The 20,695-nt window shown below is 46.2% G+C and overlaps 1 protein-coding gene across 3 annotated transcripts; it reads left to right on the forward strand.

The window, feature by feature from the left end:
* The first annotated feature begins 902 nt into the window (after positions 1-902).
* On the forward strand, positions 903-20,395 carry LOC109641764 (aryl hydrocarbon receptor-like). Of its 3 annotated transcripts, XM_069520867.1 has the most exons (12): positions 903-1,598; positions 2,011-2,216; positions 5,466-5,581; positions 8,087-8,176; positions 9,589-9,715; positions 9,994-10,130; positions 11,217-11,422; positions 11,522-11,631; positions 12,931-13,072; positions 13,160-14,618; positions 17,016-17,197; positions 20,255-20,395. In XM_069520867.1, exons 1-11 carry the CDS (start codon positions 1,558-1,560, stop codon positions 17,172-17,174), a joined length of 2,793 nt encoding a protein of 930 aa, XP_069376968.1. In that variant the 5' UTR covers positions 903-1,557; the 3' UTR covers positions 17,175-17,197; positions 20,255-20,395. The 3 variants fall into 3 exon arrangements, with proteins under 3 accessions (XP_069376968.1, XP_069376967.1, XP_069376969.1); XM_069520866.1 differs by lacking the exon at positions 20,255-20,395 and having other exon boundaries at positions 904-1,598; positions 17,016-20,194; XM_069520868.1 differs by lacking the exon at positions 20,255-20,395 and having other exon boundaries at positions 905-1,598; positions 2,029-2,216; positions 17,016-20,194.
* Positions 20,396-20,695: the final 300 nt, after the last annotated feature.

Genomic DNA, 20,695 nt, shown 5'->3' on the forward strand with positions numbered 1-20,695 from the left:
GTTCTATATTTTACTTTCTTCTTTTTATCTGCGCTTGTTTGTGTGTTCGTCAGCAGGATTATGTAAAAAACTACGGCATGGATTTTCTCAAAACTGGTAAAAAACAAACATTTTATAACCTGTTGAGTCATAAATCACAACAAAAATCTCGTTTAATAGAAAAAAGTGAGCATGTCATTTTATTAAGTTGTAGCTGTAATAGCCTCCAGTGTCCACTAGATGCTGCTGTCAGTCTGGGACCAGTTAAACCTTTAATGGTTTTTAATTCAGAAACAAACTGGAGCACAAACGATTCAACGCTCTCGTCCTGTCTCACTGTGACACGTCACACAGAAAGTTCTCCTTCAGGTGAATAACCAGTTTGACTTTAATGGCCGAGCCACTTTCAAAGAGATCGGTTTTACTGCATCTGTTAAATTCAGTCACAGGAATCTGGAGGTTTGACATTTCATTTGAAGAGATTCACGGACGAGAAGGTGAGAGCCATTAAAAATACTCCATTCCAAACAAAAGTACTGAATCATATTCTTACATAAGTGAAGAGAAAGTACTTTAAGTTGAAGTAAAAGTACTTAAATCTCTCATTTGTCTAATACATTATCACTATAACTATAATTATAATATCTTAAAACTCATTTAACTACTTTAATAGTGAAATGGTTCCTAAGTACTCACTTTTAACTCGTTGTGCTTTATTTTGTATTGTTTTTCACTACTAAATATTAACCTGAGAGGTAACTCGTTACCTCAGCTCAGTTAATAATAATAATAATAATTATATATTATATATAATATAATATATAACAAGATAAAAGTACTTTAATAAAATAGAACACAAAAATTATTAAAGTTAAAAAAAGAAAAACAAGTCATTTCGTTCATTTAATTAAGATGTAAAAAAAGTTAATTGAATTTATTTTACATGACCTTTGACCCCACTGCGCGCTCCCGCGGACAAATAAGTGCCATTGCGCGGGCAGGAGGCGCGCACTTGTTTGTGGGAGCGGAGAAGAGGAGAACCAGGGACAGAGAGGAGGAGGAGGAGGAGCCGGGGACAGAGAGGAGGAGCACCGGGGACAGAGTGGTGAACGGACCGGGGAGAGGAGGACGAGGAGCCGGAACACAGAGGAGGAGAGCCGGGGACAGAGAGGAGAAGAGACGGGGACAGAGAGGAGAAGAGCCGGGGACAGAGTGGAGAGACTACCGGAGACATAGAGGAGGAGCACCGGGGACAGAGTGGTGAACGGACCGGGGAGAGGAGGAGGAGGAGCCGGAACACAGAGGAGGAGCACCGGGGGGATGAGTGTGAACTTCCCCGGGTCGACTCAGCGTCTCTCGGCGGTGAGCTCCCCCCCTGGACGCGCAGTGTGAGCCGGGCTTGGTTTCAGCGGAGCGTCCGGCGGGACTCGCCCGCGCCGCGGAGCGTCATGGACGGGATCACCTCGGCGGCGGTGACGCCGGGATGGAGCCGGAGCCGCTAGGAGCGTGACCTCACTGCGGAGCTGCCACATCTGTCTGGACCCGCCTGCACATCTGGATCCACCGAGCGGCTGCAGCATGTACGCTGGGAGGAAGAGAAGGAAACCCGCTCAGAAGGGGTGAGACCTGCTCCTGCACCTGATCCAGACACTTTGAAAACCACCTTTAAACATTTAATTTAACACTTCACACCGTTCTTCATCAGTTCTCCTGTCGATGCTTGTTTATGGATATTTAGACATGAATGCTCAACACGAGGAGCTGCAGCTGTGGACACATGGAAACAGACTAAATGTGAATATTCAGTTATTAAAGTCTGATTGTGCTGTGATTGACTGACTTTACTTTGAAAACAGTATCTACTGTAAATGGGCTGATGATGGATTTTCGAGTCTGATATCATCTGTTTCGTGTAAAATCAATAAATCTGACATCCTCCACAGCTGCAGTAAGAAATAGAGTCTTATAATATCGTGGGATTCTAATGTGTCCGCTCTGTGATGACTCTATAATGAAGTTTAAATCTCACAGTGTTCCCTTCACACCCAGAGTCAAACCGGCCCCGGCCGAAGGTGCCAAGTCCAACCCGTCCAAACGCCACCGTGACCGTCTGAACTCGGAGCTGGACCGGCTCGCCAGCCTGCTGCCGTTCCCCGAGGACGTCATATCCAGCCTGGACAAGCTGTCCATCCTGAGACTGAGCGTCAGCTTCCTCCGCACCAAGAGCTTCTTCTCAGGTGGGAGACACGGCTCCTGTCACACATCACAAACCTCAGTGTCTCACCTCACACCTCACACAGAACCCGAGGACACAGAGCAGGAAGGTTTCAGAGATCTCACCCTGACCCACTGCTTCATATCACGTGACTGAAGTCATCATTGAAAGACAAAATCATAAAATCCACTCAGATAAAACTGCAGCTTTCTTTTCCTTGTCTCGATATAAACGCTCCGTCAGATACTTGGACTGTCCATCAGCTGCGAGTCTGTGATTAACGCCACATCAGACTTGTGTCCCTCGCTGCAGAGAACCACCACATCCATCTCTTAAGTGCTTGAACCCTGGACGACTCTCCCCCCCCCCCCCCCCCCCCCCCCCACGTCTTATCATAACATCTTAATGCAACCTACCAACGTATTGTAGGTCAGCCCCCCTCGCCCGGGGCCATGAGGCGACACTTGTCCCAAAGTCTCAGCCGCACAGTAATGTAGGTCTGAGGAGACGGAGGCGGCACAGAGGGGAGGAGGAGGAGGAGGAGGAGGAGATGAAAAGCTCCTGAGAATAAAAACACAAGGGGATAATCCACTCAGCCGTTTTACTGCGGGAACGGGGGAGACAGGCACCCACTTTTTAACTTTTGGCTCCTGCGGCCATTTTCTGTATACATGGGTAACTCGTACAGACGTGGAGGGTTGAGAAGAATTATTTCATGTGAGGATGTTTTTCTCTGTCCGACAAACTGAACATCTTGTGTTGTTAAAATGATTCCTGATCTAATGGATAAAGAGAATAATCACTACACGGGGCCCTAGTTCTCCTCCTCTTCACACTTTGCACATTGAATAAAATAGAAAGAATGAAAAATGACAAACAGATTTTAAGCTGCTTGACTTTGGGCTGAAGGACTCATCCACGAGTTGTTGGTCAGGTCACAGGTTCCTGGACTTTCACGCAAAAAAACCTGCGGCTGAAATTGATTTTACAATATTTATACTCAGGTTGATGTCGTGATTTTCTTTTCTTTGCCGTTTTATTTTTCTCACTGACCTCGTTTGCTTTGAGGTCATGAATCAATTACAGGCAACAGATGTTAAGTGAGCTTTGAACCGGACGTTCCTCTGCTTCACGAGGCAGCAGGAGAAAACTCCAGTTTCTGCAGAGGTCAAGTCTTTGTTGTTGGTCTGTGCTGCGTTCAGGTTACCTGGTAAAAAAAACAATACAACCCCTACAGTTGTCATCACATTTACTCCTCCGTCCTCGTCTCGACAAACTTTATTCGTATAGCAGATATTTGAATTTCATCCAGTGTGTGTGTGTGTGTGTGTGTGTGTCCACATCTGTCTCCATGTGAAGCCATCTGCCAAGTGCTCAGAGCAGATTAGTGTGTACTTATGTAACACAACAGCACTGTGTGTTCTATTGTTCTTTATCACCGTCACATGCTGCTTCCTTGTTGTTTATAGCCATGGAGACAATCTGTGTGTGTGTGTGTGTGTGTGTGTGTGTGTGTGTGTGTGTGTGTGTGTGTCTCCTCCCAAAAGTGAAGCCAAAATGTTCCTTTTACACCAAATGCTGTTTGGTGTTAAAATGAATCCATGCTTGAAAATAACAGTTTAGACAAAGATTATTTAAACAAAAATAAAATAAATATTGTAGATTTTAATATTGAACACTCCCACAAACCCAGCGTTGTTCGCAGATAGCCCTCTGTTGTCATTGGGGAGGTGCTCTCTCCTCCTCGTCGGGCTTGAACCTTTGAAAAATTCATTTCGGTCACAAACCTTTTAAACTCGGAGGCGGCGGGGGAGCGAGATGCTGGATGAGACGGGTCACACTGACGAGACTGCGTCTTCGTGGGGAAAGAATAAAACTTTGCAGCACAGGTTGTGGTTGGAGACAAAGCTGCAGGGGCCTCGCTCCCTTGTCTCGTCTCTGTGTAACCCTCAGACGACTGAAGAGTGTCTGTTGTGATGTTTTTATCGTCTGTTGGTGTCCTCGTTGTCCTCCGTTGTGCCAACAGATGCCCCCCCTCCTCCTCTCCTGCGCCTTGGGGGGTTTTTTCTTGCCGGCGGCTCCTGGTCGTGACGTCAGGGCGCACAATACCTCCCCCCTCCGCCCTCCTATCTCTTAATTATTAATAGTCGACATGCTTGTTCTGCTCCTCTCTCGGCCCTGCAGCTTCCACTACACTGAGCTCTGACACCAACAGAGCTAACAGACCTGCGACACGGTGGAGAGTTTGATTTATTGCATTAACTGCACACGAAGCGTCATTTGTATTACTCCAGATTCTTTTTCATACGTTTTAAGGATGATTTTGTTCTGTCGTTCAGGTCGGCGGTGAAAAAGAAACGCGTGCAGTGATTACGTAACACAGATTGAGACATGAACAACATTTGTGTCATCAAAATATCTCAGCTTTGGATCCATGTCACGGTTTGTTTTTCCTGTAAAATTCCATATCAGCTGTTTATAATCAGGCGTCCATGACGGTGCCTGTGCTCTGTTTGTGTCCCAACGTCCCACAGACACTGGAGGATCTATTTATATGAGGGGAGGAATACATCAATTTGAAAAAGAGGAGAGAAGCTATGTACCGCGTTTATTTACAACCCAATTGCACGAAAGACATTCTCAATAATAACAGAGACACGATGGAGCTTTATTGATCCCTCTGGGGAATTTGGGTCAGGATCAGAAGAAGCAGTTAAACTGGTCAAACCTTCGGCCTCTGCATTGTCTGAGATTTCCTCTTCCATTAACGTCAGCACTGCTGCTTCAGAAAAGCTCTTTGTTTCGCTCAGACTCAACACACTCAAATAGATTTCTGTCCTCAGGGTCAGAGGCGCAGCGCTGGCCTCTCTGTTTTTGTCTTCGGGGCTCACGGAGAAGGCCCCTCGTTTTGTCAACCACAGTAACTGATAACAACCCTGGAACACATTAAGTATTTTTATGTGTTTATTCGCTAAAGTAAAACATAAAAAAAATCTGTCTCCATGTATTTTTCTTTTCCTGCTCTGTCCCTTCTCTCACCTTTATGGGTGTTACTCCATCTTGTGTCCTGAAGTCCCCTCTGTGTCGCTCTCTATCTCTTTCTGGAGACGTGTTACTCCCTCTGGTCTCCTGAAAACACTCTCCCCCCACCTTCAATATGTTCGATTCAGTGCAGGATGCAACACACACGTCTCTGCAAATGGACCAGCGGTCAGTGGTATTTCACTGACATTAAATACTGCCACTAACTCCTCTGCTTCTCTTTCTGCAGTGGCGCTGATGAACCAGCTCTCCAATGGCAAGAACAAGCGCAGTGATCAAAATGAAGACGGCAAGACGACGGGTTCTGCTGACAGACACGTTCCAGAGGGGGAGCTGCTGCTGCAGGTTGGTGAGAACCAGGCCGCAGGAGCCAAACTCAAACGTTGTGCAGCTTATGTGGGTGAGGTTTGTTACTGTCGGCTTTAGGAAGCCGTCAGAGAGGAAGCTGTTCTCCAGCCACCATGAGCCCTCTCGGCTCCGAGGCTCTCAGTGAGTCTGGCTTTTTTTTTTTTTTTTTTCATGCATCACGCTGAGAGTCTGCACACATCAAAAATACCAACAGGACCTGGGCTGCTTCAGGTCAGACGGAGGCCTCTGATGGAGGAGAGGCTGCTCTGCACAGCAGGACAGAGGCTGAAGTGGCTTGTTTGGTTTGACCTGCTGCAGAGACGTCTCTCCTTTTAGTCCAGGACCAGAGAGAGGAATGAGTTGACGAGTCTAAAGTAGAAAAACAAACGACTGCTGTTAATTGAATTGCTTTATATATATATATATATATTGTCCCTGAAACAATTAAAGATTTAAGCTTCTAAAAGGGACAAAAAGATGTAACCTCCGGTGAGTGACCACGCCCAGAACTGTCCAACACACACATCATGAACGCACACACACACACAATGTGCAGAAGCATACGAGCTCTGTGTATAAATATTTACTGTAGATTCATCTGTCTGCAGAAAACACATCCCTCGCTCTCTCGCTCATGTTTGGTCAACCTCTCTCTCCTGGGACTGAGAGTGTGTGTGTCTGTGAGTGTGTGAGTGTGTGTGTGTGTGTGTGTGTGTGTGTGTGTGTGTGTGTGTGTGTGTGTGTGTGTGTGTGTGTGTGTGTGTGTGTGTGTGTGTGTGTGTTGGCCGGTAGATGACAATCCAATGACAGGAAACACATGGAAACTGTTCCTCTGTCACGATTCACCATAAAGGAAGAATTTCATGAATTTAATTAAAGTAGCTGCTCCTTATGTTTTCTGCAAAGCAGCAGAGGTCGACATGTTTTAGTCTGACCCAGCACACACACACACACACACACACACACACACACACACACACACACACACATCCAAATCCCCCTCCCTTCAATAATAAATGTGTTCACCGGCCCTGTATAATTCATAGGCCGGTGTCTGTAATGGAATAGAGCAGCTGAAGGCAGGAAGCTGCTGCCCTCCGCACCGACTCATCGTTGATTCTTCACTGCGGCAGCGACCCACGTACTCCTCTGGGATCAATACGTGTATCGATGCACTGATTCAAATGTATGTTTACTTCTCTCTGTGGCTGCGGTTCAGTTCAAGAACCGGTGTTCGAACTCCAAACTCTGGTGTTCACACTTTTTCCAAGTTCCCTTTGATTGAACACTTGGCATCTTGAGTTTTGAAATTCCCTGAAACTCTTTGCAAACTCTTTTCTGAAGCGATGTCATGACCATGAACTCGGCTGCAGAATTAGAGTCAAGTGTCCTTTTTTAGTGACGTTGGCCCTTGTTTAAAATGTCAGCGTGTACCAGCCAATTTGCTTCCTGTTTACCCCGACAGCGTCATGTGATATACATGTTTTCAGGGGTGTTAGTTCAGACGGGGATTATTACTGATAAGAAGCTAAAAAGCTCATGTTTTTTTGGGCAGTAGCATCTTTAAATTGAGATGCTGTGTTGACTGCGTGTGTTCATTTAGCATTTAGCATCCCATCTCAAAAACAACCAACGAGTCAATTCACAAGTCAGTTTGGCCTTTTCCCCTTCACACCACCGAGTGAGACCCTCCTCCTCTAAACTGTGAATTATTCAACAGCTAAGAGAAGCCGTCTTGTTTTAGGCCTCATGCTAATGCATTTTTGACATCATGTAATGGATTTTGAAAGAGGTTTCAAATGGAAATGTAAAGTTTTGACCCAACAGCAGCGATATGAAGAAAAGAAATCCCCCCCCCGAGCCTGAGCGTGGAAGAGTGCATGAGAACATGTGTCTGTTTAGATAAAGACTGTATTCATGCAGAGGTCACCATCATTATCATCATCAGCATCAGCATCATCAGCGAGGTGTGGGCGGATGCTGGCAGTATGCCGCTGTGACTCATCACAGCGGCGGGACTGAGTGTCATCACCTCCTCGTTGAGCCCCGAGGCCCGAGGAAAACAAGTGGAGAAGAGGAGGAGCGATGATGGAGGTGTTAGTCATACATTAGTGACCTCCTTCGCCTCCTGTCTCCTCCTCTACATGACTTCTCGTTGAACTGACGTACGCCGGGCTCCAGCCTTTACTCCTTCTCTTCCTCGCCTCACGTTCTCTTACTTGTTTTTGTTCCCTTCCTGTTTTCGCTCACCGGCGTCTGATAGAAGCCTGATCATTTCTCCAGCTTCCTCTTCGACGCAATCAAAACATTCAAGTTTCCAGCAGATTTCACGCTGCGACTGTTCCACGTTACCGCAACAGATTGTGACACCAGCTGGACGTGGCGTTTCCACGTTTGTCTCGGGCAATGTTTTGTTGTCGGGTGACATTTGGGTTTAAGTCCTGATCATAGGTGACACAAATCTTAAGCTCCCAAACAAAACAGTATGTTTTCTCTCCGCAGGCCCTGAACGGCTTCGTCCTGGTGGTGACGGCTGAGGGGATCATCTTCTTCTGCTCTCACTCCATCCAGGACTACCTGGGTTTCCATCAGGTAAAAACTAGTCACGTGTCTGAACCCCCTGGACGTCTCTCACTCCTCCAGCACATATATCCCTTGATAGTCTCACTGTCGTGGCCGTTAGACTAAACATGTTTTGGATTATGAGGAATTAGCTCAGCCTGCGGAGGGGCAATCTGAGGAGGCAGGTGTCTCTGAGGCGGGTGGGGGTAACGGACGCAGTGAGTGAAGGCATCGCCCAGTGGACTGAAACAAACGCACATATGGAGAGAGAGGTTTAATCCATTTGGCTTCACAACAAAGCACCATAGCCTCCGGTCTAATCTCAATTTGGAGAATGTGATTATCAAATTATCCAAAGTCTGCCTGAGCGTTTCTCTGACACACACTTACACACAGACGCACACAATCTAAATACAGACACAACAACACGCTCAACATACTCAGACACATTCACACATCTTCCCCCCCCCCCCTCCTCTGTCGTTGCCTGGCAAGAGTGTGACCATCACCTCTCACCCCCCGCGTCCTCGTCCACCTGAGGCGCGTCTCCTCCCATTTACCAAACGGACCTAAATCTTCGGTGAAGCGTCCGTCTCCGCTCATGTGGCGTGTTTGGAAACAACACTACGCAGCAGGACACCTCGACAACAGAAAGCAAAAAAAAAAAAAAGGTGTCGACAGCTGTTGTTACACCCGTGATTTAAAACACAACAGTGGAACGAGTCGATAAAGACAGGAAGAGTGATCGGAGGGAGATGTGTGGAGAACAAGAAGCATTTACATTCAGACAAACCAAACTAAGATGAGACACGAGATAATACAAGGTTAGATTTTATCTGTATTTTTGATTTTAAGATATGAAAATTATGTTTATTTATAAAACTCTGTGATAAAGCAGCTGATAAGATTTATAAGACAAATGCATGTATACAGATATTCCGATGAGACGAGTTCGTCAGTTATCTTTCTTGCTTCGGGCTCTTTTTAACGCCAGGCTGCATTAAAGTACAAATGCTGTCTCAGAACTTTCTCATATTTCAGAAGTATTTCACGCAACACTTCTGCCTGTCAAAATTCCTTCTTGGCGATTCTGAGCACTCTCGCGGTGGGAAGGTGCTTCCACTCTCGTCCTCAGCCAGTTCACGCTGGGTCTCGACAGCAGATATCAGGGTCACAGCGGGTCTTTGGCTCCGTTTCAACGGTTTGAATTAAACCGTAGCGACACTTGATTTCTCTTGGCTCCACTTCAAGGCAAACGGAATCAAACGCAACCCTGAGGGTACCTGCTGACAGTAACAGCTTCAGCAAAACATCCACCTTCACTCACACAATCTCATATTAAGTGAATTTATCTCTGCCAACCCTGCACTGTATCAACTGTGTGTATTTGTTCACGTAAAGATTTGAACTCTGAACTCTGTGTCCTGTTGTTCCCCTGCCAGACTGACGTGATGCATCAGAGTGTGTTTGAGCTGATTCACACTGAAGACCAGCAGGAGTTCAGGAGGAACCTGCACTGGGCCCTCAACCCCCCTGTCGGCCTCAGACCCCCCACAGATCCCTCAGCGGGTGTGTTTACTGCGGACGCATCCAGTCCTTCACATCTGTCGTACTCGACGCACAATTTCATTCATAATGGTCTTAAAAAGTCTCAAATTAAACTTGTTGAAACCTGCAGAAGACATTTATTCATGTGGGGATATCAAATCCAATATATCGATAGATCGTTCAGAATCTAAACTGAGGTCACAGCGAGAGATGACCTTTAACTGCAGGATGCTGAGATATGGTCTAAATGTTACCGTTCACACACTCACACTCAAATTGAGATATATGTATATCCTCAGATGGTGAGTCAGCGTCGCCCTCTCCTTGCCTCGTGAGCTACAACCCCGACCAGCTTCCACCGGAGAACTCTTCTTTTCTGGAGAGAGGCTTCATCTGCCGCTTCCGCTGTCTGTTGGACAACTCCTCCGGCTTCTTGGTAAGAGGAAGATAAATGTATTTGCTAAAAAGCAAATGGCAGGGTTTGTCTCGTCCATGTTTCGGATCTGGTATCCGGAATAATGCAGATCTATTTATCAATCATCATTTATCAGGGGCAGAGAACGTAAAAGTACAAACTAGTTCAATATCCATGATCTGTACGTGTTCACACTCAGATGTTAGTTGTTTTGTAATGTTCTGAGGTCTGTTGGTGCTGCCGGCAGTATGGCGTGCCACCTCAGAGTCTCTCCGGGATCAGAAGCCACCATTTACTCTTGTAATCCGCCTTAAGAGAGCCTCAGGGTCGTGGGGAAAAGGGCCTTAATCCCCACCGCTCAGGAGAGACCAGAGAAGTAGGGGAACTTGCTTAGTCAGGGTTGGTAGCTCCAGACCGGCCACTTCTGCTCTCACTAAGACAATTAGCTGCAGATGGAGAAAATCATGTTGTGGTTCAACAGCAGCGCAAATCCCTGAAACCTGCCTGGATAAAACGAGGCAGGGCCCCCCCCACACGCATGATTCTGCAGCTGCTGCCCCTGCACATGCTTACAGAGAGGTCAGAGGTCGAAGTCTGGAACGTAAAGAGGTGGATTTTCTGGCTCGAGGACACTCCAGCAGGGCTCATTGATGACTTCAAACCCTCCTTCTCTCAGTCTTCCCTCCCAGTGCGTTTGCGTGAGCAGTAAGCCAGGTTTGTACTTGTGTCTACTGGTCGCTATGGCTTTGTTTTTCGTAATCCCTCCTGCTATTCAGGGCTAGATTCCTGACATCATGGCTGCAGGCTCTTAAACCCACCAAAGTCAATTAACCAGCGCTAACAGAGCAGAGGGGGGGTCTACAAACGAGATGCCACAGGGCGAGAGGAGGACGGCAGACAGGAGAAATGTCTTTTTGGTTTGTTTTGAGCTGCTGGTGGCTGTTGATCTGAAACTTGACACAACTTGAACCCTGAGGTTTCTGTTATTATCAGAAAAATCAGGTCAGGTCACAGGTAGAACCAGACAAAGGAAAGGTCTTATTTGTTCTCTGAGATGATGCAAATTTACCAGAATCAGTGTCTCGTGAAGTTCATTTGTCCTTTCAGGCGCTGAACATCCAGGGTCGGTTGAAGTTCCTCCACGGTCAGAGCAGTCAGCATAGCGACAGCGAGGAGGGCACGCCGCCTCAGCTTGCTCTCTTCGCCATCGCCACGCCCATCCAGCCCCCAGCCATCCTGGAAATCAGAACGAGGAACATGATCTTCAGGACCAAGCACAAGCTGGATTTCACTCCCATGGCCTGTGACGCAAAGTACTTCACTTTTACAACTCATGATGAAACTGCGATGCTATTTAGCACAGCTCAGTCTGTAACTCACGTGTGTCCCCACTGATTTTACTTTTATTTCAGGGGTAAAATAGTTCTGGGATACACCGAGGCGGAGCTGAGAGTTCGAGGTTCTGGTTACCAGTTCATCCACGCTGCCGACATGTTGTACTGTGCCGAAAATCACGTCCGAAGTAAGTCACAGCATCACACATGGACTGTATGTAGAGAGTGAGGCCAAAGCATTTCAATCACCTCCTCATCAGAAACCCTGCCTCCTCCATGTTGACAGATGGTTTCTGATCCTTGCCTGCCGAAGCACTCTTGTGCGAGGCAGCAAAGCTTCAGCTCTTGTATTTATAATTGCAGAAGTAAAACATGTTTTATGAAATCTGCTGTAGCTAAAATGAGGTGAGTAATTTGATGTATTCTCTTTTCTAACGCTCCTCACCTCAACACAAAGTGCAGAATAAACTCAGTACACAGGGATCTACGTGTAGGCGGATCAGTATATAGTCGGATTTCGAGTGTGTTGACCCATGTCTCATGTTTGACTTCACATTACAGTTGTAACACATGCTACGAACAAACAAACAAACACTGTGTGTGTCTGTTGTTGATGCAGGAAATCTCCAAGCGAGAGTCAAGTGTCCTACTTAGCTTGTGTACCGGATGACCCGGTTAGTCGTAACCATGGTGCCCTCAACTCCCGCATCACTGCTACCAGACACACACAAACACACACACACACACACACACACTGCATGTAGTCATGCATACAGAAATGGAAATACATGCATATGCATTTGGAAACGTATAACACAGAGATACATACATGCTGGGCACGCTCTGATGCACGCACAGATGGGAGGGCAGGTTCAGCACCCACAAACACAACATGATGGTAACACATGATGGCAGTTGGACGATTTTTTACTAAAATGTACTAATTCTCAGTGTTTTCACTCTGGTCCAATCTGTGCAGATGCAGTGTTGAATGAAAATGATTGTGATTCACACACAGAACCTGCCACCCAGCGAGCAGAGTTTACGCGGTGGTCAGGAGACACGATTGGGAGAATACAGACATTTACTCCTGTAATCCCTCAGATTGTGTAGAAAGAAAACTTAACCCTCATCACTGCTCCGAGTGACACGGTTCAGTCAGAGATTACTATTCTGTATTTTGGTCGGATGTCAGTCAGACCACACACAAACACAACCTGCGCCACTGTTACACACTCTGACAGACACAAACACTGAGCCTGGAGACGAGGGACTTGGGTAGGAGGATGTACGATGTATGTTTGTGTGTGTGTGTGTGTGTGTCGGGTTGTGTAAGATGTGCATGTAGCCAAAGTGAACATGAGCACGTAGCCCTCGTCGCAGCGGAACGCCCGACTGAGCAAATGCGGTGTGAGTGTGAGCACACTGCGGGGCGTGCAGAGCAGAAACAGCAGTGACACGGAGCCTGATGTGTGATGTGATTCCAGTGATGAAGACCGGAGAGAGCGGCCTCACCGTCTTCAGGCTGCTCACCAAGGACAACCGGTGGACGTGGGTCCAGGCCAACGCCCGGCTCGTCTACAAGAACGGAAAGCCGGACTACATCATCGCCACCCAGAGGCCTTTGGTGTAAGTGTGCAGTGACTCCAGCTTAATTCTTTTGAGATTTAATTCTTCTATCTGTTGATTTCTTCTCTGTAACTTCTCCTTCCGCAGGGATGAGGAAGGAGGGGAACACCTGAGGAAGCGATCTATGCACCTTCCTTTTACCTTCGCCACCGGAGAGGCGCTGCTCTACCAGACCGGTCATCCACTGCACGGCTTCCCTGATTCCTTCCAGGGCAAGGCCAAAGGCAGCAAGTCCAAGAAGGGCAAACTGGACAAGAGCTCTGCAGATGAGCTGGACCCAAAGTCCCTGCTGGGAGCTCTGATGAGCCAGGACGAGTCTGTGTACGTCTGCCAGCCCAGCACAGAGCCTAAAATGTCCTATCAGAGCAGCCTTGTTAGCGAGCAGCAAAGCGAGACTGATGGTTTCAGCGGTTTATTTGGTGGTGACGGCTGGCAAATTGTTTCTAACGTGGAGACAGGAAGATGCAACGGTAAAACACCCAGCTTTGACCCTCTGCTGGCCACCTTGGACTCCTTATCTCTCGACGGTGACGAGCCGTGCTCCAACAGCGAGCTCTTCAGCGCTCTGGAGAACCTGGGCCTGAACGCCGAAGACCTCGAGCTCCTGCTGCTGGACGAGAGGATGATTCAGGTGGAGCTGGACCCCAACCACATCCCCTCCCTCAGCGACCTTCTCACCAACAATGAAATCCTCTCCTATATCCACGACTCCCTGGAGAGTGGCACAGAGGGAAGGGAACATGGTGGATTCGGACTTTCAGGCCATCCGCCGAACACAGACTCCGCTCCCCAAAGTGTCTCCCAGCAGGAGCGTTCGACACCTGCCGTCCCTGCAGCTCTTCTCGGCAGCAGGCCGCCCATCGTCCAGCTCTCACAACAGATGCAGCAGCACGTCCGTGCAGGTGAGCTGGAGAAAGGTCAGCTGGGACAGATCCAGCCTGAAGCTGTGGACACCAACATTTTACCCAACGGTCACTGGATGGTCACCACAGAGAACCTCCATCACCCCAACAACCACACCCATCACCACCCACATACTGTGCTCAAAGCCTCACAGCTGAGCAGTGATCATAAACACCTTCAGTCACTTCTGGGGTTGAGTCAGTGGCAGCTCCAACAAGACCAGTACTCAGAGCACCTCCAGTCCCACCAGCAGGAACACAGCCAGGGCGCTTTGTTACCTGGTCTCCACAACCAGCTCGCACTGACCACGAGCAGATCTCACATCTCAAACGGACACGCGGACTTCCCGCCAGACGTGGAGGTCGAGCACACGGGCTACGGCATCTCCAACACGCCGTATAACGTCGGCACCGTACTGAGCGGCGTGATCACGCAGGATGTTTGGCCCCACCAGCTGCAGGCTCACCAGAAACACCAGCAGACGATGCAGCAGACTCAGGTTCCTCCATCGTGTTTGTCCCAGTGTCCCAGTCAGAGCTCTCTGGACCTAGAGCAGCTCCTGGGTCTGTCCCAGCCGCAGCACAGCCTGCCGTCTCTGGAGGCCTACAGCATGTTCAGCACCGGTGCAGAGGATCACGGCAAGGTGAGAGAACATGTCTGTGATTCCCTCTGGCAGTCACAGGTAATATTTTAATCTATAGTGAAGATTTTCTTTCATTCAATTTCAAGATGCATGTGAACCACACTGCATCCTCCAAACTTTACTGCATCAAGTTTCATGAAACTAAGAGTTTACTTGACTTCCCCTTGTAAAATACCAGCCCCGTGAATTCAGGGAGTAACTGTGATCCTGGAACTGAATCCCACCTCCATCCTCTGTCTCATGTCGGGGCCTGTTCCGTCCTCTTTTCTTTCTTTCCATCTCAAAACAACCGAAGCTGCCAGCTCCACTCAGAACTGTTTGGTCTGGGAGTCAGAGCCTTTGATTCTCTCCCAGTGGCGAGGCCTTAAGTTTGTGTTGCTCTCAAATATCATCGAACATCAACAAACCGAGTGCCGCAGAATCCACAACCCTGACCCTTCAACCCCCCGCGCTGTTCTCTTTCACTGTCATGAAAATAGATTATTTTTTCCGAGTCAGCACACAGAGGCCCAGGGCTGGCATGGAGCTCAGTGTGAACTGTGATGATGCGAGCGGACACGCCATGTAAATAAGATAAGAGGAAGGAGGGTCAGAGCGACGCAGTCTGAGGGGAGAGTCGACTGGAAGCTAATGCAGGAGAGTCGGAATCTTTGCTGTGGTTTTATTCCTCTTTTTTATTTCTGCTGCATGTTTATGTGATCATCGGTGTTCAACCTTTACTATAATACTTCAAAATTTCAGTGTATTCTCCAGTACAACTCCAGAGAGAAAAGAGGCATCGCACGTTCTTACATGTGCAAAGTGCAGAGCTGAAACGTTTACGCAATGAATCGATCACTTGCAGCTTGTTTTAAAATCAATTAATCGTGTTACGGTGGCATGAAAATGTTGAGGTATCTCTAAAACCTTTCCCCTACGATTGAACAGTTCTTCTTCTTTCTTGATTACATGAGGCATCGTTCATTTCGACAGACATCCTGTTCATAATTATTTAGTTTGAAAGGTTTGTGAGACAAAATGGACGAATTACTACAGAAAATCAACCACGTTGCATATTTACAACAAAATCTAGATTATGATGAGTCCCACTCTCCGACCTTAAACCCATTTCTTCTGTGTTATTGAACTCAGCGACAACACAGGAGATATAATCATCATGAGAGCGTGGGCCAGAGAGAGGACAGAAGAGCAAAGCGGCAGTGGTGAGAAGAGTACACTAATGAATAGAATAAGGTCGGGACGGGCCCAAGAGATGGCCGACCCCGGCAGGCATCCATTCATCCCCGCCCCATTCAGCATCCACTGTTATTCTTCAGGGTCAGTGACTGTCGCTGAAAGAAAAATACTGGCAGACTGGGCAGTCAAGCATGAGCGGTGCTGACCTACAATTTGACTGTCATCATCACCTAATGCTGTGAACGCAGGACGGGGAGGGAGGCGAGCGGTGCAGCGAGAGAACCGGAGTTTGATTCACTTTTATTTTAGAGTCAGCACTCCGGAATAAAACTGCACAGTGTCGTCGGGCAGGAATTTCTCTCCAAAGACCGATCGTACGATTTAAAAGATGATGATTGAAACGAGGCCGTGACCTCAGAGATCAATATAGTTGGAGAGCGGCGAGGTGACGTGGTTTGAGTCAGTGATGCCGCGAGGAAAAGAGACGAGAGCAGAAACACTGACACTGTAAACAGGACTAATTACTCTCCGACACTCAGTACGATTAATGCCAACCAGGGAACTGTAACAGCGTGCTATGCTAATCCTAAATGCTAATCTAAAGTGCACAATGCCTGCAGACATTTCAGATGAGTGCTCGACTGTCGTGGGCGCAGACGTTCCAGGTTCGTGGGGAAATAAAAGCTCGTAATTTAAAGGAAATGAAGATTTTAAACATGTAATTTAATGAGAAGGATATTATTGGATATGTTAATTTAAATATGGTTAGAGTTGAGGATGTCAGTCACTTTTATGTACGACTAATGAATATACAGGATGTGTTGTTGTGCAGCTGAACGACTGCAGCGTTAACTATCTGCCAAATGACCTAATCTGTTTAGACTGAGTGGAGGGGATTACAGTCACTGTGATGTAAGTCCACTCAACAGCTGCACACTGTTGGATACTCCTCCCTCCTCCTCCTCCTCCTCCTCCTATTCTGTCAGTCTCCTGGTCCGTGTCTCTTTGCACCTCCCCTTCATCCTTCCTCCTCTTCCTCCTGTCACGGGGTCTCTCAGGACGGGGGGGGGGGGTCTGTCTGATGCGACCTCCATCGTGTGATTGAGGTCAACGTAGTTACACAAATACAACGAGCTCTGTCTCTTTCATTTCACAATCAGTATAATTGTTTTAAATCCTATCGGAGGCCTTTCCTCTAATCGTGTTGTTTTTGTTTTTCAGCTGGAGAACGGCTGCCTCCTCAGTGCCACCAACGCGGCGTACATCAAGACGTGTCTGATGCCCAATGGAAACGGAGTGGCGACGGACGACATCTCTGTCTCGTGCCCCGAGGGCCTCGCTGCTCTACAGGACCCACAGAAATCTGGATTCTTGCTCTGAAAAAGAGGAGGCGAGAAAAGAAGGTAGAGAAGGAAAACTCAAGCTGCACTCAGAGAACTGATAACCTAACGACGGTTATAACGGGGGAAAGACAAATGAAGCTTTTTACTCGAGTTGTGCGCTCACTGAAGGTTTTGTGTCCATGTTTCAGGTTTGTGTTCTTTTATCAAATCACCTGAACATCAACCAAAACTCATCCATACACTGTGACGACAGAAGCGGTTCGTTTGTCTCACGTTGATCTAATAACCTGAGGACGAGCAGTTTTAGTGCCATTTAATAAGTTTCAACACTGGACTGTGAAGCTAAACCGGGCCTCACGTTCGTAATGTGCACTCTTCACACTGCTGACCTAAAGCGTTCTGAACCTTGAATCATTTTCTACTCTGCAAGTATCTGTGGCTTTTGTTAGCAAGTTCCAAACTCTTCATTTCTGTGCAACGACTGAAACCAGTGGTTTTAAATTTAAGGTTAATAAAAAAAAATATATATATATATAGTATGCTTTTAAAAATTGTTGCAGTGGCCGAATGATGCAAAACCACATAAGTGGAGATTTAAACGTTAACAGGAGTGAGCATTTGAATCTGTGTGTGAGTGTTAGAACATGCTGCTTTCATTAGAGTATTTACTGCTCAACACGTCTGCTGGTAATCTGGTTCTGCTAATGCAGGAATGTGAACGCTTCGTCTCGTAATCCTGCTCCGTGCGTAAAGTGGAGACAGCCGTGAGATTCGAACACACCGACAGACTATTCAAACTTCAGTGATCGCTCGTCACCTAGATGTAGATGTTTGGCTTCGTAGATGTTGTTCGTCCTGGTGCTTTACGTGTCGACAAAACAGCATTTCATTCGTCGTGGTTTATATTGTTGAGATGAGATTTAAGCTAATTATAAAAAGGTTGAAACCAGAAGCAGTTTAAAGTTGTTTCTCTATCACAACATTTGTCCTAATGCTGCATTCTAGCCTGTTTGAGGTTTACAGTGATGTTGTGCACTTACATGTATTTTACAGACGTAATCAGAGAGGATCTGATTCGTCCGTCAGTGGCACTGGAATCAAACAAAAAAGCATTTTTGTTTCCCGACCGGAGACAGTGTGAGAATCTCCCATTAATGCCTTGTCTGGGCGGCTGCGGCCAGTCAGACTCCCGCTTACTTTTATCCTGCAGTCATGTCATGTGGGAAACACTGAGTGCACTTACATGCACACAGTAATCCATTAAGGACCTAAGTGTAAATAATAGATCACAACTGAAGGTGAAGGAGGAGGTGCATGGACGTATTTTTCTCAAGATTTGATTTCTGTAATCACTAAATTGTTATTATTAGTAATATTATTATTCCATGATTGAGAGAATATCTGCACTCAAATGTAGGAAGATTCATTTGAACTATTATTATTTTCATATCTGGCCGGAAACAGACAGAAACTCTGAACTCTGAGGTAAAGTTGTTTTCTGTCGGTTCGGATGCAGACGAGACATTTCAGCTTTTGTTCAATCCACCGTTTCAATCGTAGAAGACAGAAAACAGGGACAGACACTTCCACACATCTGTCTCACGCAGTTCAGTGTCTCATTGTCAAACAAACTAACTCACCAGGCGATTTGTCTCAACTTGAGAAATCTGAACAACACAACAAAACCTGCAATGAAAAGAATCATCACCTGGACCCACGGCCGTCAGTGGGACATGAAAACTCACGTTGCGTTCATGTCATGTCAGATTTAATGGAAATGATAGTTGCAGTTTCTTATTGGAAATTACTATCGAATAATTTTGAATTAACAACGTCCAGTTGTGTGAAGTCGTTCACAAAACATCTCACTCAACTCTAGCGTCATCGTGCAGGAGGAAAGTTGAATTAAAACTTAAACCAATCAAACCCAATTAAAAAATGAGTTGTATATATTCTGATGTTTTACTCGATGAATATTCTCACGTCTGATATGACATGAATGTAGTTTCACTCACATCGAAAGGTCTTTAAGAGAAGGAGCTTCCCCCACAGAAGCCGGAGTGTTGAGGACGGACCGGACAGCATTTAACACCGACTCAGAAACCAAATGAGAAACATGCAAACACGCGTGTGTCTGCAGTTGCTCCATCGTTGAATGTCTTGGGTTAAAACTGTAAAGATGTTTAAAACATGAAGCTTTTATTTCACTACAGAAGAAATCGTCATTCAAAGGTGTTCTGTCGATATTGACGGTGTCAGCTGATCGTCTCTACGACAAAACGCCTTCACGGATTTGCCTCTTGTCCGTTTTCCTTTTTCTGTTTTTTTTTTTTTTTTGATAGAAACTGACTTTTATTATAAACCAGATTATTTAAAAACCAGTCGTGAGATCAAATGCTGTATGAAAGAAACATTTATAAAGAGACAATCATTTTCCAGACGCTGAAAAAAAGAAAGAATGGTTGTGTGTATATACAGTAACTGTTTTCTATCGACGTTGTTTCAAGCACTACTTTAACTTCACTGCTCTTACAAACGTCCTCCAGCACTGAAACTAGTCTTGTAGAAAAAAAAAAAAGCATTTTAATGACTCAGTGTTGTTTGAATATTGTTCCCAAGAGTCGCGTGTTTTATCTTTTATGTTTCCAGACAGTTTGTCACTTTAGCTCAAAACAAAATGGTGCCATAACGGTGAGCTCCGACTTACCGTCGTTCAGTAAATATGTTTCCAAACACTCTAGGTAAAATAATAAACCTTCTTTCGGTATCTTTATAATCCACTTTGTCCACAGAGTAACTTTAGAAGTGAATTAATCGCTTTATATTTATGCCGTGAGTCGTTTCATCAGAGTGGAAACCGAACTGAACTTTGAAACCAAACTCTCCATTAGCTGTTCAATGTTTTTAAAAGCACACAGACTTTATTTTGCTACTTTTATCACTGAAAGTCGTAGTTGTACGTAAACTGAACTCTAAAAAACAGTTTGTCTTCGAGCCATGTGTTGAAATGTGCTCTGGGATCCTGGAAATAAAAGGATTTTGTGCAAACACCCTCAACCGTCTCTTCTTCTTTATTCTCTCTGTTTATCTGTTTACTGACGTCCTGTCTTTTTTCAGACCCCGTCCTTCCTCACCTGCCCACCAGGCGTCAGTGTAGCACCCCTCTCCATCCATCACCTGACCTGCTCACCTGTTCCCTCAGCTGTCTCCCCCCCCCCCAGGTCCCTTCAATGCAGAGTAGCCTTACAGGAGAGTTAGGTAAGAACTCAGAAGAGCTGTTGTGGTAATGGGTCACACATTCAATGTCCAGTAAGTCAGTCACATGTATTTTATTATTATTGTTTAAATCCCTTAAATGTAAGTGCAAGACTTTTATTCATGACACCGATGAAAACTAAAGACAGTGAAGGTGTTTCTGAATGAACTCATTATGGACATTTCTTTGAATCGATATCTCAGATGTTAGAGCTGGAAGTTGAGAGAACATTAAACAATAGAAGAAGAAAGGTTGATCGCTGCCTTCACCTCTGATGATAAATAATGGAGGTGATACTGAGA

The sequence above is a fragment of the Paralichthys olivaceus genome, chromosome 24 (genome assembly GCF_024713975.1).
Source record: "Paralichthys olivaceus isolate ysfri-2021 chromosome 24, ASM2471397v2, whole genome shotgun sequence".
In the NCBI taxonomy this organism is placed as follows: domain Eukaryota; kingdom Metazoa; phylum Chordata; class Actinopteri; order Pleuronectiformes; family Paralichthyidae; genus Paralichthys; species Paralichthys olivaceus.